Source organism: Schistocerca piceifrons, chromosome 1, assembly GCF_021461385.2.
Source record: "Schistocerca piceifrons isolate TAMUIC-IGC-003096 chromosome 1, iqSchPice1.1, whole genome shotgun sequence".
NCBI classification, from domain to species: Eukaryota; Metazoa; Arthropoda; class Insecta; order Orthoptera; family Acrididae; genus Schistocerca; species Schistocerca piceifrons.
This window is the reverse complement of record NC_060138.1, coordinates 673,154,765-673,170,397: the sequence shown is the minus strand read 5'-3', so window position 1 is coordinate 673,170,397 and position 15,633 is coordinate 673,154,765. Positions and strand designations below refer to the sequence as shown.

The 15,633-nt window shown below is 42.5% G+C and overlaps 1 protein-coding gene across 4 annotated transcripts in view; it reads right to left on the bottom strand.

Annotated features, from left to right (window-relative positions):
• LOC124709038 overlaps positions 1 to 15,633 on the bottom strand; it is a 342,602-nt gene that overhangs the window by 155,187 nt on the left and 171,782 nt on the right. For all 4 annotated transcript variants that reach the window (XM_047240687.1, XM_047240709.1, XM_047240701.1 and 1 more), the window contains exons 18-19: positions 1,567 to 1,679; positions 336 to 1,382 (exon numbers count right to left, since the gene is read on the bottom strand). In XM_047240687.1, coding sequence (XP_047096643.1) covers positions 336 to 1,382; positions 1,567 to 1,679 — 1,160 coding nt within the window. The remainder of the gene's footprint in view (positions 1 to 335; positions 1,383 to 1,566; positions 1,680 to 15,633) is intronic.

Sequence of the window (15,633 nt, the reverse complement as noted above, 5' to 3'; positions counted from 1 at the left end):
CTGACATTAACTTTTTCTGCAGCTAGTTTTATGTGATCATTCCACTTTATATCACTTTGGACAATTTACTGCTAAGTATTTTACTGCTGTTACTGTTTCCAGTGATATACTCGTATATCCGATGTTTTTGGTCGACTTCTAGTCCCCACACCTATCATCTGCAGGTCTTCCTACATTTTGCTACAGTTTGACAAAATATTAACATTTTGGTTAATATACATAACAGAAGGAATTTTAAACGAAATACTTCAGGAAAAGGAATGAAAAGTAAGAGTTCCAAACACAATTTTTAACAAACACAAAGTTAAAAGAATTTTGTCTTCAGCTTTTCTTACCTTGTGGCAGAACAGCCTCATCTCTGAATTCTGCTGGTGGTGGTGGTGCAATATTAACATCTATGTCACAAACAGATTCATCTACCCAATCTTCATTTTCATCAAATGCACATTGAGGATAACGTAACGAAGCTATCACTGATTTGTTTAAGAACACTTCTTCTTTCAGGTTTTCTGGTAAAATATTGGACTCAAACTCATAGTCAAAATATGGCCTCTTTCTCCCTTCTGTCTGTACAGAAATGTTATCAGCTTTACTTTCTGACAAATGTTCCTCCCTGTCATCATACTTAAATTTCATTTGCTCTGTTACAATGAATGATTGTCTACTAGACTGTAAAGCTGTATTACTTGTTGAAGCACTTATTACATTATCTAATGGTAGCCTTTCTTCCACACTATTAGACTGCATTCCACCAAACAATAATTTATAATTTTGCTTCAGGTTTGAAAGCTGCATCTCTTTAACTACAGAATCTTCAGAATCAGTGGGCATTTCAGATGTCTGTGAATTGTGATTATGATCTTCAAATTCTAAACTTGTGGGATAATCTGGTGATTTTTGTATTATTTCTATTGTATTGTTATCACTTGACTTAACAAAATTATTCTCACTTTTATGCCCAACGTCCATCAACATTTTATTATTAGCATTCTCAGCATAACTATCATTAATACCAGCAATATCTGTTGTTTCATTTTCTTCTGAAGCTGGGATGAAAATCGGTATGTTAGATAATGGCAAATCACTGTTTCTATTTTCTAACTTGGTGAAAGAACTATTATCCAAATAATTTGTTACTATATCTACTGTTGCTTTATCACTATTATTAGAAATGCTCTCATTCTTAACACTACTATCTACAAAACGATTATTATTTTCTGTCCCATTGTCTTCTAAAGAAGACACGTCCATCAAAGTGAAATTCAGACCATCCACTAAATCAGTTTTACTGGTGTTATAAGCAATTGGAAGATCCTTCGCTAAGCATATTGTGTCCTCTACAACTGCACACTGACAGGATGCCAGTAGGAACTTAACAATACCTGGAAAATAAAAAAAGTGTTTACATGAAAAGCCATGTACTGTTACGATATCTTCTGTAATAACAAAATTGGTATGAAAATATATTTATACATAGAAGAAAAACCTCTACTACAAAGAGATTGTTGCTGATGCACGATGATTATCAGGTTTTTGAACTGTGTCAGGCGCTTATGTAGGACTCACCATCATATTGTGGTAAAAATGTCTTCACTTCTTGAAAGTTAGCGCTTTCCCATTTTTTAATAATGTATTGCAGTCTTATTGGCCCTTCACTATTTAACAGCTCTACAAAGTACCTGACAGGTAAGAAGAAAAATGAAATTAATAAAATGGTTATGCAGATAATTTTAGGAACTTACTTGAAACCTAAGATATAGAAATCACATAGAACTGATTAATTTATAAAGTTTTAACACTTTTGATTTGTAGACACACACTTTCACCGACACTTTCAGAAACACTCTAGTTTCAACACCATGGCTCATGAGCATGTTAACAGAGTGAACTATAATTTAATGAATGAAATCTGCTGTAATAGGAATCAAATCAGTTTTTCTTGTTTTAACGTTATAATAAATTGCGCAGTGTAAAATACACAAAATGAGTGTGCATGCAAAACTTGAATACAAACAAAAATCCAAATGTGCAGGTATTTATTATGACTAACATGTACACGCAGCAATACAAGATGAAATCACAAATGGGAGTATTTTGGAAAAGGAGGGCAGAGGGGTAAATTTAACATCAACCATACAAAAATGTAACACACGTCAAACATCCGCTCACTAAGCAGTGGCAGGAGAACACTCATATAAAGGTATTTAAATCTGTCAGCTTTCGGAGCCAGTGGGTCCTCCTACTGGTAAGAGGTTTGAAAAGGAAGGAAGAGGGGCGAAGGAAAAGGGCTGGCAAGGTTTAGGAAATGGAGAGAATTCAGAAAAATTACACAGAACCCCAGGTCAAGGGAGACTTACAGAACAGGATGAGAGGGAAAGACTGTTTATTGAGGACTGCCTAGCCCATTGTACGTAACAGATGTGTGAGGTGGGAAGAGAAAACTAGATCACAAAATAAAAGATATAGAAAACTAAAGGAGTAGTTACTGTTAATAAATACTGAGAACATAGAATTAACATAAATTAAGGCCACATGGGTGGCAAGAACTAAGGACATGCTGTAATGCCAGTTCTCACTGTGGAGTTCTGAGACACTGGTGTCATGGGAAAGAATCCAGATGGCACGAGCGGCGAAACAGGCACTGAGGCCATGATTGCCATGTTGTAGAGCATGCTATGCAACAGGATACTGTTTTTTGCCAGTATACATCCTCTACCTGTGCCGATTTACTCTAACTGATAACTTGGTCATATTATGCCGATGTGAAAGATCGGACAGTGTTTACACACCAGCTGATATATGACTTGTTGTTTCACAGGTGTCTCCCTTTGATAGTATATGTTTTGCCAGTCAAGGGGCTGGTATAGGTGATGGTATGAGAATGCACAGGATAAGTCTTACAGTGCAGACCGTCACGGGGTTGGAGCCATAGGGCAGGGAAATGGGTGCAGGAGGAGCATAGGGTCTGACAAGGATACTACGGAGATTGGGATGGTGGTGGAAAGCTATTCAAGGTGTGGTGGGCAAAATGTCAGAATGGACCTCATTTCAGGGCATTATTTTAGGAATTCACAGCCCTGTCAGAGTAGCCAATTAATACTTTCAAGACTAGGACAACACTGAGTTACAAGAGGTGTACTTATATGTTGTATTTTTGAGGGATCAGCAGTACCAGGATTGGATGTGATGGCACAGGAAATCTGCTTTTGAGTTAGGCTGGTGAGGTAATTACATACAGCGAAGGATGAGGTGAGAATGGTGGTGTTTGCATCTGAACAAATACAGCTGCTTCAAATGCCAAGGCTGTATGGGAGGGAACTTTTGATGTGGAAACGATGCCAACTGTTGAAATGTAAGGATTGTTTGTTTGTCGTAGGTTTAATGAGAACAGAAGAGTGTAGCTGACTTTTGGTGACAATGAGATCAACATCAGGGAAAGTTTCATGGGATTCAGAAAAGGACCACATGAAATTTAATTGGGAGAATGTATTTTGAGAGTCAAAGAATTTTAACAGGTCAGCCACCTCTCAATATGGCAAAGATGTCATCACAGTATCAAAACCAAACCAGGGGCTGAAGGCTTATGGATCCCTGGAAAGATCCCTCCAAGTAACCCATGAAAGGGTTGACAGAGGAAGGGGAATTCTGGTTCCCATGACTGTGCCCCTGACCTGTTTATTGTCTGCCCCTCAAAGTTAAAGCAGTTCTTGGTAAGTATAAAGTTGATTAAGGTGAGCAGTAAGCTGTCATAGATCTGGAATCAGGTGTGCACTGATCGAGGAAATGTTCAGCAGCAAATCGACCACGTACATGGGGGATGATGGTATAGAAGGAAGTGGTATCAATAGTAACAAGCAAGAGGTGTGGTGGGAGTGGAACGAGCTCAGATTTCAGATGGTCTAGGAAATGGTTACATCTACAATATAAGAGGGAAGGATTTGTACTAAGGGTTGCAAATGTTGATCAACTACAGCATATATACATTTGGTGTATGCTTTGAAGCCAGTATCTATGGGATGGCCACAGTAGCTGTGCTTGTGGATCTTAGGAAGATAATAAAGGGTGGTTGTGTGGTTTGGGTGGGGTACCAATATTAAAGAGGAAAGTTGCAACTCACCATATAGTGGACATGCAGAGTCGCAATAGGCACAACAAAAAGATTCACACAATTATAGCTTTTGGCCATTAAGGCCTTTGTCGGCAACAGACACACATACACACACACACACACACACACAAACACAAACACACACACACACACACACACACACACACACACACATAAACACAAGTTGCACACACGTCTGCAGTCTCAGACAACTGACACCACACTGCAAGCAGCAGCACGGGTGCATGACAGGGGTGACAACTGGGTGGGGATAAGGAGGAAGCTGGGGCAGGGAGGGGGAGGGATAGTATGGTGGAGGTAGCGGACAGTGAAGTGGTGTAGTTTAGATGGAGGGCAGGAGAGAAGGTTGGGAGGGGGATAATTAGCGGAAAGCAGAGAAATATAAAGAAATTAAAAGACTAGGTGTGGCGGTGAAATGACGGTTTTGTAGTGCTGGAATGGGAACAGGGAGGGGGCTGGGTGGATGAGGACAGTGACTAACAGAGGTTGAGGCCAGGAGGGTTACGGGAACGTAGGATGTATTGCAGGGAAAGTTCCCACTTGCACATTTCAGAAAAGCTGGTGTTGGTGGGAAGGATCCATATGGCACAGGCTGGGAAGCAGTCATTGAGATGAGGGATATTATGTTCGGCAGCGTGTTCAGCAACAGGTTGGTCCACTTGTTACATGGACACACTTCATCAGTGGCCATTCATGTGGACAGACAGCTTGTTGATTGTCATGTCTGCATAGAATGCAGCACAGTGGTTGCAGCTTAGCTTGTAGATCACACGACTGGTTTCACAGGTAGCCCTGCCTTTGATGGGATAGGTGATGTTAGTGACCGAACTGGAGTAGGTGCTGGTAGGAGGATGTATGGGACAGGTCTTGCATCAATGTCTATTACAGGGGTATGAGCCATGTGGCAAGGGATTGGGAGCAGCAGCTGTGTAGGCATGGACGAGTATATTGTATAGGTTCGGTGGCTGGCGAAATACTACTTTAGAAGGGGTGGGAAGGATAGTGGGCAGGATATTTCTCATTTTAGGGCATGATGAGAGGTAATTGAAACCAAAGCAGAGAATGTAATTCAGTTGCTCCAATCCTAGTTGGTACTGAGATATGAGGGAAATGCACATATGTGGCTGCATGGACTTTGGGTGGCTATGGGAGTCTGGAAAGATAAGGCACGGGAGAATTGTTTTTGTACAAGGCTGGGAGGATGATTACGGTCAGTGCAGGCTTCAGTGAGACCCTCGGTATCTTTTGAGAGGGACTGCTCGTCACTGCAGATGTGACAACCATGGGTGGCCAGGCTGCACGGAATGGACTTCTTGGTATGGAATGGGTGGCAGCTGTCAAAGTGGAAGTATTGCCGGTGGTCAGTAGGTTTGATATGGATGGAGGTACTGATGTAGCCATCTCTGAGGTGGATGTCAACATCTAGGAAGGTGCCTTGTTGGGTTGAGTAGGACCAGGTGAAGTAGATGGGGGAGAAGTTGTTGACAGGGTGTCTTCACCTTCAATCCAGATAGCAAATACGTCATCAATGAATCTAAACCAGGTGAGTGGTTTAAGATTCTGGGTTTTTAGGAAGGATTCCTCTAGATGGCCCATGAATAGGTTGGCATACATTAGTGCCATTCGGGTGCCCATAGCCGTACCCTGGATTTTTTTGTACTGCCTTCAAAGAAGAAGTAATTGTGGGTGGGGATATAGTTGGTCATGGCGACTAGGAAGGAGGTGGTTGGTCTGGAATCCATAGGACGTCTGTAAAGGTAGTGTTCAATAGCAGTAAGGCCATGGGTATTAGGAATGTTAGTGTACATTGAGGTAACATCAATAATGACAAGCAGGGCACCGTGTGATAAGAGGACAGGAGAGTCGGTGGAGGAAGTGGTCGGGACCTTAAATCCGCAGAAAGAACCACAGTCTACCATCTGAAAAATGATCCCGACCTTATGATCCTACCTGTAAACAAAGGTGCCACCACCGTTGTTTTGAACCACAAGGATTGCCTGGCGGAAGGACTCCGTCAGCTGTCAGATACTTGCACCTACAAACGTTGCCACATTGACCCCATTCCAGTAATCCAGCAAGATCTCCAGTTGCTGCTTAAATCCTTAGGCCCATCCCAGAACCTCTCCCCAGAGTCCATCACTCTACTTACCCCTACCACTCCCTGCACTCCTACCTTCTACGTTTCCTAAAGTCCATAAACCCAACCACCCAGGACGACCCATTGTGGCCGGTAACTATGCCCCCACTGAGAGAATCTCTGCTCTTGTAGACCAACACCTTTAACCTATTACTCGGAACCTATCCTCAAATATAAGGGATACCAACCATTTCCTCCACTGACTCTTGACAGTTCCTGTCCCTTTACCACACGGTGCCCTTCTCATCACTATTGATGCCACCTCCCTGTACACTAACATTCCTAATGCCCATGGCCTTACTGCTATTGAACATTACCTTTTCAGTCGCCCTATGGATGCCAAACCAACAACCTCCTTCCTAGCCGCCATGACCAACTACATCCTCACCCACATTTACTTCTCCTTTGAAGGCTTACCTACAAACAAATCCGGGGTACGGCTATGGGCCCGAATGGCACCATCCTATGCCAACCTATTCATGGGCCATCTAGAGGAATCCTAAACCCCTCACCTGGTTTAGATTCATTGATGACAGCTATACATCTATCTGGATTGAAGGTGAGGAAACCCTATCCACATTCCTCCAGAACCTCAACAACTTCTCCCCCATTTGCTTCACCTGGTCCTACTCAACCCAACACCCACCTTCCTAGATGTTGACCTCCACCTCAGAGATGGCTACATCAGTACCTCCGTCCATATCAAACCTACTAACCACCAGTAATACCTCCACTTAAACAGCTGCCAATAATTCCATACCAAGAAGTTCCTTCCATACAGCCTGGCCACCCATGTCATCCCATCTGCATTGATGAGCAGTCCCTCTCAAAATATACCACGGGTCTCACTGAAGCCTTCACTGACCGTAATCATCCTCCCAGCCTTGTACAAAAACAATTCTCCCGTGCCTTATCTTTCCAGTCTCCCATCACCTCCCAAAGTCCCACAGTCGGTCACAGAGGAGCATTGCCCTCATAACTCAGTACTATCCGGGACTGGAGCAACTGAATTACATTCTCCACTTGGATTTCAATTACCTCTCGTCATGCCCTGAAATAAGAAATGTCCTGCCCACTATCCTTCCCAACCCTCCTACAGTGGTATTCTGCCATCCACCGAACCTACACAATATACTTCTCCATTCCTACACAACCCCTGCTCCCAATCCCTTGCCACATGGCTCATACCCCTGTAATAGACATTGATGCAAGACCTATCCCACACATCCTCCTACCACCACTTACTCTGGTCTGGTCACTAACATCACCTATCCCATCAAAGGCAGGGCTACCTGTGAAACCAGTCATGTGATTTACAAGCTAAGCTGCAACCACTGTGCTGCATTCTATGCAGGCATGACAATCAACAAGCTGTCTGTCTGCATGAATGGCCGCCGACGAACTGTGGCCATGAAACAAGTGGACCACCCTGTTGCTGAACACGCTGCCGAACATAATATCCCTCATCTCAATGACTGCTTCCCAGCCTGTGCCATATGGATCCTTCCCACCAACACCAGCTTTTCTGAAATGTGCAAGTGGGAACTTTCCCTGCAATACATCCTACATTCCTGTAGCCCTGCTGGCGTCAACCTTTGTTAGTCACTGTCCTCATCCACCCGGCCCCCTTCCTGTTCCCATTCTAGCACTACAAAACCGTCATTTCACCGCCACACCTACTATTTAATTTCTTTATATTTCTATCCTTTCTGCTACTTACCTCCTCCCCACCTTCTCTCCTGCCCTCCATCTAAACTGCAGCACTTCACTGTCTGCCACCCTCACCATACTATCCCTCCCCCTCCCTTGCCCCAGCCTCCTCCTTACCCCCACCCCCATCATGCACTGGTGCTGCTGCTTGCAGTGTAGTTTCAGTTGTTTGAATCTGCAGACGTGTGTGCAAGTTGCGTTTGCATTTGTATGTGTGTGTGTGTGTGTGTGTGTGTGTGTGTGTGTGTGTGTGTGTGTGTGTGTGTGTGTATTGCCGACAAAGGCCTTAATGGCCTAAAGCTACAGTTGTGTGAATCTTTTTGTTGTGCCTATCGCAGCTCTGCATCTCCGCTATATGGTGAGTAGCAACTTTCCTCTCTAATATTGTTACATTCCATTCTAGATTTTCCATTGGGTGGCGTAAGAAATTCTTGTGGGGGCCTGAAGAAAAGGAGGGACTGTAGGTTAGTTTGAATCACAGGGGTGGGATCTTCGTGGCAGATACAGTACATAGAGGCATCAGACAGCTGGCTCAGACCTACGTTTACACACTCCCAGTGGTTACTTACCACAGTAGTAGATCCTTTATCACTGGAAGGGAATGGAGTCATCAGTTTTTAGGGAATAAAGAGCCTGCAGTTCTGCAGGAGACAGGTTAGGATCATGTTGTAGGGACCTGAGAAAGGATTGTGAACAAATTCTGGGTGTGAGGAATTCTTGGAAGGCTTGGAAGGAATGATTCTGAGATAGTGGAGGTGGATCAAGTTGGAATTGTGGTCAGAACTGCTCAAGGCAGGGTTCAATGTCAGGTTTGCTGCTGAAAAGGTTTTGGGGTTGTGTTGCAAAGATATATTTCCAGTTGACATAATGTGTGGAGGAAAGTAGGTCCTTCACCAATGCAGCAAGATTCAATATGCAAGTTTAGGGCTGAACGTGAGATCCATGGATAACAGAGATAATTTCGGAAGGGAGAGTACCTTAGATGAGAGGTTGAGAACATTGTACTGTTGTGACTAGATCTTGTGATTGACATATCACTTGTCTAGGAGGCAGTGGTGAAGACTAGGGGATGTTAAGAAGGTTGGCCAAACTCTGTTCATAGGAGAAGAGTGGTGGCTGATAGTGTGGTCTTTTAGGGAGCTGTAGATGGACAGGAAGGGAAATACCACTGTTGAGATTGTTTAGGAGAAGGTGGGATAGTTTTTCAGGTGAAATCTAGCATGTTGTTGAAGTTTGAAGTTGGCTTGGCAGACAATGGAAACTTTAGTGGCAGGTAACTGCAGAAACTTGTAGGAAGAGAAAAGTCTGGCAGAGTGGAAACTTATGGACAAGACTTGTAAGTCACAGATTAACCAGGTAAGTGCAAGAGACTGCTGTATTTGAAACTGAAAAAGAGGGTGGTGTAGGGTAGGATTACATCCAGAAACAGGGACTTTCAATGTTAGGCCTTTGGGAGTAATTCCCAGGAACAAGCAAGTTTCAAGAAACACAATGTGGGACCTTAGTTTTAATAGTGCAAAAGTGCGATTTCTAAAGGAATGGAAGTATATGTGATGGGGTTTAACATGGCAAGAGAGGAAGGTTTGGAGTGTTGGAGATGGTGGGAGTGACAAAAAGAAGAAGTAGAGGTTGGAAAAAGACAGAAAAATGGAACAAAAGCATGGAAAAAGATCACAGAGATCACAAAATTCATACGAAAATCTTGACACCATACAAGGATTAACATGAAGTAATCAGAGGCTGAGAATTTCCAGGAAAGTGCATACATGTCTTTCCCTCTCATCTCATCCAAAACCTCATAGTCATTTTCTTTCACTCCTCTTCCTTTCCCTTCAACACTTCTTCCACAAGAAGAAGCCACTGGCTCTGAAAGCTTGAAAATTTAAATACCTTCATATGTATATTCTTCTGCCACTGCTTGGAGAGTAGCATTTTTTAACCATCCAATCACATTATATTTTCAAAAATTGATTATTTTCATTGATACACATCAAATATCCTTATATATAAGCACTGTAACAATATCCTATCACACCAAGAATGTCAAAGGGAAATACACAATGAATAACATCCCAGTTCCAATATTCAAAATGTAACTACAGTAAAGGAACCAAACAATGGCAAGTCCAGGTTGGAATATCCACGTTGTTGTTGTTGTGGTCTTCAGTCCTGAGACTGGTTTGATGCAGCTCTCCATGCTACTCTATCCTGTGCAAGCTTTTTCATCTCCCAGTACCTACTGCAACCTACATCCTTCTGAATCTGTTTAGTGTATTCATCTCTTGGTCTCCCTCTACGATTTTTACCCTCCACGCTGCCCTCCAATACTAAATTGGTGATCCCTTGATGCCTCAGAACATGTCCTACCAACCGATCCCTTCTTCTGGTCAAGTTGTGCCACAAACTTCTCTTCTCCCCAATCTTATTCAATACTTCCTCATTAGTTATGTGATTTATCCATCTAATCTTCAGCATTCTTCTGTAGCACCACATTTCAAAAGCTTCTATTCTCTTCTTGTCCAAACTATTTATCGTCCATATTTCACTTCCATACATGGCTACACTCCATACAAATACTTTCAGAAATGACTTCCTGACACTTAAATCTATACTCGATGTTAACAAATTTCTCTTCTTCAGAAACGCTTTCCTTGCCATTGCCAGTCTACATTTTATACCCTCTCTACTTCGACCATCATCAGTTATTTTGCACCCCAAATAGCAAAACTCCTTTACTACTTTAAGTGTCTCATTTCCTAATCTAATTCCCTCAGCATCACCCGACTTAATTAGACTACATTCCATTATCCTTGTTTTGCTTTTGTTGATGTTCATCTTATATCCTCCTTTCAAGACACTGTCCATTCCATTCAACTGCTCTTTCAAGTCCTTTGCTGTCTCTGACAGAATTACAGTGTCATCGGCAAACCTCAAAGTTTTTATTTCTTCTCCATGAATTTTAATACCTACTCCGAATTTTTCTTTTGATTCCTTTACTGCTTGCTCAATATACAGATTGAACAACATCGGGGAGAGGCTACAACCCTGTCTTACTCCCTTCCCAACCACTGCTTTTCTTTCATGTCCCTCGACTCTTATAACAGCCATCTGGTTTCTGTACAAATTGTAAATAGCCTTTCGCTCCCTGTATTTTACCCCTGCCACCTTTAGAATTTGAAAGAGAGTATTCCAGTCAACATTGTCAAAAGCTTTCTCTAAGTCTACAAATGCTAGAAACGTAGGTTTGCCTTTCCTTAATCTTTCTTCTAAGATAAGTCGTAAGGTCAGTACTGCCTCACGTGTTCCAGTGTTTCTACGGAATCCAAACTGATCTTCCCCGAGGTTGGCTTCTACTAGTTTTTCCATTCGTCTGTAAAGAATTCGTGTTAGTATTTTGCAGCTGTGACTTATTAAACTGATAGTTCGGTAATTTTCACATCTGTCAACACCTGCTTTCTTTGGGATTGGAATTATTATATTCTTCTTGAAGTCTGAGGGTATTTCGCCTGTTTCATACATCTTGCTCACCAGATGGTAGAGTTTTGTCAGGACTGGCTCTCCCAAGGCCGTCAGTAGCTCCAATGGAATGTTGTCTACTCCGGGGGCCTTGTTTCGACTCAGGTCTTTCAGTGCTCTGTCAAACTCTTCATGCAGTATCATATCTTCCATTTCATCTTCATCTACATCCTCCTCCATTTCCATAATATTGTCCTCAAGTACATCGCCCTTGTATAGACCCTCTATATACTCCTTCCAGCTTTCTGCTTTCCCTTCTTTGCTTAGAACTGGGTTTCCATCTGAGCTCTTGATATTCATACAAGTCGTTCTCTTATGTCCAAAGGTCTCTTTAATTTTCCTGTAGGCAGTATCTATCTTACCCCTAGTGAGATAGGCCTCTACATCCTTACATTTGTCCTCTAGCCATCCCTCCTTAGCCATTTTGCACTTCCTGTCGATCTCATTTTTGAGACATTTGTATTCCTTTTTGCCTGCTTCATTTACTGCATTTTTATATTTTCTCCTTTCATCAATTAAATTTAATATTTATTCTGTTACCCAAGGATTTCTACTAGCCCTTGTCTTTTTACCTACTTGATCCTCTGCTGCCTTCGCTACTTCATCCCTCAGAGCTACCCATTCTTCTTCTACTGTATTTCTTTCCCCCAATCCTGTCAATTGTTCCCTTATGCTCTCCCTGAAACTCTGTACAACCTCTGGTTCTTTCAGTTTATCCAGGTCCCATCTCCTTAAATTCCCACCTTTTTGCAGTTTCTTCAGTTTTAATCTACAGTTCTAACCAACAGATTGTGGTCAGAGTCCACATCTGCCCCTGGAAATGTCTTACAATTTAAAACCTGGTTCCTAAATCTCTGTCTTACCATTATATAATCTATCTGAAACCTGTCAGTATCTCCAGGGTTCTTCCATGTATACAACCTTCTTTCATGATTCTTAAACCAAGTGTTAGCTATGATTAAGTTATGCTCTGTGCAACATTCTTCCAGGCGGCTTCCTCTTTCATTTCTTAGCCCCAATCCATATTCACCTACTATGTTTCCTTCTCTCCCTTTTCCTACACTCGAATTCCAGTCACCCATGACTATTAAATTTTCGTCTCCCTTCACAATCTGAATAATTTCTTTTATTTCATCATACATTTCTTCAATTTCTTCGTCACCTGCAGAGCCAGTTGGCATATAAACTTGTACTACTGTAGTAGGTGTGGGCTTCGTATCTATCTTGGCCACAATAATGCGTTCACTATGCTGTTTGTAGTAGCTTACCTGCATTCCTATTTTCCTATTCATCATTAAACCTACTCCTGCATTACCCCTATTTGATTTTGTGTTTATAACCTTGTAGTCACCTGACCAGAAGTCTTGTTCCTCCTGCCACCGAACTTCACTAATTCCCACTATATCTAACTTCAACCTATCCATTTCCCTTTTTAAATTTTCTAACCTACCTGCCCGATTAAGGGATCTGACATTCCACACTCCGATCCGTAGAACACCAGTTTTCTTTCTCCTGATAACGACATCCTCTTGAGTAGTCCCCGCCCGGAGATCCGAATGGGGGACTATTTTACCTCCGGAATATTTTATCCAACAGGACGCCATCATCATTTAATCATACAGTAAAGCTGCATGCCCTCGAGAAAAATTGCAGCTGTAGTTTCCCCTTGCTTTCAGCCGTTCGCAGTACCAGCACAGCAAGGCCGTTTTGGTTATTGTTACAAGGCCAGATCAGTCAATCATCCAGACTGTTGCCCTTGCAACTACTGAAAAGGCTGCTGCCCCTCTTCAGGAACCACACGTTTGTCTGGCCTCTCAACAGATACCCCTCCGTTGTGGTTGCACCTACGGTACAGCTATCTGTATCTCTGAGGCACGCAAGCCTCCCCACCAACGGCAAGGTCCATGGTTCATCCACAGTATTATGAAAAGGACTGATTGCTACTCACTGTAAAGATGACTCCTGGATACAGGAACAATGAAAAGACTGTTACATATGAGATTTTGGCCAAAGCCTTCTTCAGAAAAGAAAAATGTACACACATTCACACATGCAAGCACACATCACTCACAGATGAGTGCTATTTCTCGCCAGACCACAACAGAAATGCATTGAACAGGTGCAACAACCTGGAGCGAAGCCTTGGGACGTTCTACCCACGATCCTTCTCACCATTCCTAAAGTGGTGTTGCACTGCCCACCCAACATCCACAAGATCCTAGTCTATCATGTGCCACTCCCAATCCAAACCCCTAACCATAGAGACCATATCCCTCTGGAAGACCCCAGTGCAAGACCAGCCCAATCCACCCACCCAACACTTTCCATTCCAATCCTGTCATAGGCTTATTCTACCCCATTAGAAGTGGGCCATCTGTGAAAGCAGTCATGTTCTATACCAGCTCTGTTGCAATCATTTTTCAGCTTTTTATACTGGTGACTATCAACCAGCTGTCCACCACCAATGGGCAATAGCAAAGTGAACCACCCTGCAGCACAACATGCAGCTGTACATAACATAGTTGATTTCAATGGCTGCTTCACAGACTGGGCTACCTGCACCCTCCCCTCCACCACCAGCCTTTCTGAACTGTGCAGTTGGGAGTTATCTCTACAATACGTTCCCCACTCCCGAAACCGCCCCTGCTTCAGCCTATGGTAACCTACTGTCCCCACACCATCTACCCAAATATTTTCACCCCCTCTGTCCTGTCACCTCTCACAACTCACCTCTCGTCACCATCATTGTGCACTGACCCACTGGTCTTTTTCCCTTCTCTGCTCCTCTCCTTTCTACTCACCCGTTTCCTTCCACCTCCCTCTCCCACAGCCTCCAGATGCTGTGCTTGGCAGCCTGATATGCCATCAGTAGTCCCTGTATGTTCTGCCAGGCAGTTCTGATTCCTCCTTCCCTATCCATACCCTACTATTCCTACCGCTTCTCCACCCTGCTCCGAATCGGTCCTGTTTGACATGTTTTTGTTGCACGCTGGCCAGAGGGGCCGTAGACATCAGTCGTCTATGTGAAGTATGCATGCTTGTGCGTGTGTGTTTTTCTTTTCTGAAGAAGGCTTTAGCCAAAAGCCTATATGTAAAAGTCTTTTCACTACACCTGTCTGCAACACAACATGTCATCTTTACAGTGAATAGCAATCTATCATTTTCATAATAAAGTAACCAAATAAACTTATGGGTGTAACATAATATAATAGCAACAAATGAAATAAATACTGATTCAACAATTGTGTGTGTGGCTTGGCAAAATGGAGACTTAAAATGGCAATGGGTAGAATAAAATACAATTGGTAACAACAGTTTAAATATACAGAATGGTAAAGCCTCCTCCTTTAACTCAGTTTTATGCAGCTCGTAGTTACACTCATACTACATATGTTGGCCCCTCTACACGACAACTCTACACTTTAAGGCAGTATAAACTATTAGCATTAGTCAAAGGCCCACATTTGACACACAACAAAAAGGTAACATAATTATAAATAGAAATAAAACACAAATTACAACATGAAATGCCCACTGGGAATAGGAAGCAGTATTGTGTTATTGGATTATGGTAACTGGAAGCCAAGCTTTACAACAACAAATTTGGTAGGGGTAGCCAAAGTCAGTTAACAACCATCAGAGCTTGAAAATAAGGGGGTTTGAGTCCCACAGAGGGTACTTTCTTTTGTTGTTTTATAATTGTCCATTATCTTAAATGCAGAAAGTTCAAATAACTATTTCCAAAGACAGCTTTGGTTATTTTGTCTGCAAAGATGTTTGTATTGTGTCACACGTTCTGGAGCTGGGCAGTATTAGGAAGGGGGGGGGGGGGGGGGTCTGTAATTAAGCAAAATGATGCACAAAGTACCATACACAATGTCATTTAGTGAAGCACCTAGTTAAAATGATACCCTCTATCAGTGTGCACAATATTTTACAGGCAGTCTAACATACACTACAAAATCTCCAGTGTAACAGATTGGCAGTGCTATACTAAGGGGAAGTCAAATAATCAATGGTTCCTGTTTGTAAACAATTTTCTTCAAGTAAGCCCACAAGAAAAAATCAGTTGGCAGGCACATATCCTCTCCTTCATACTCATTTATTAGGAGATTAGTATGGAGATTATTTCGGACAACCA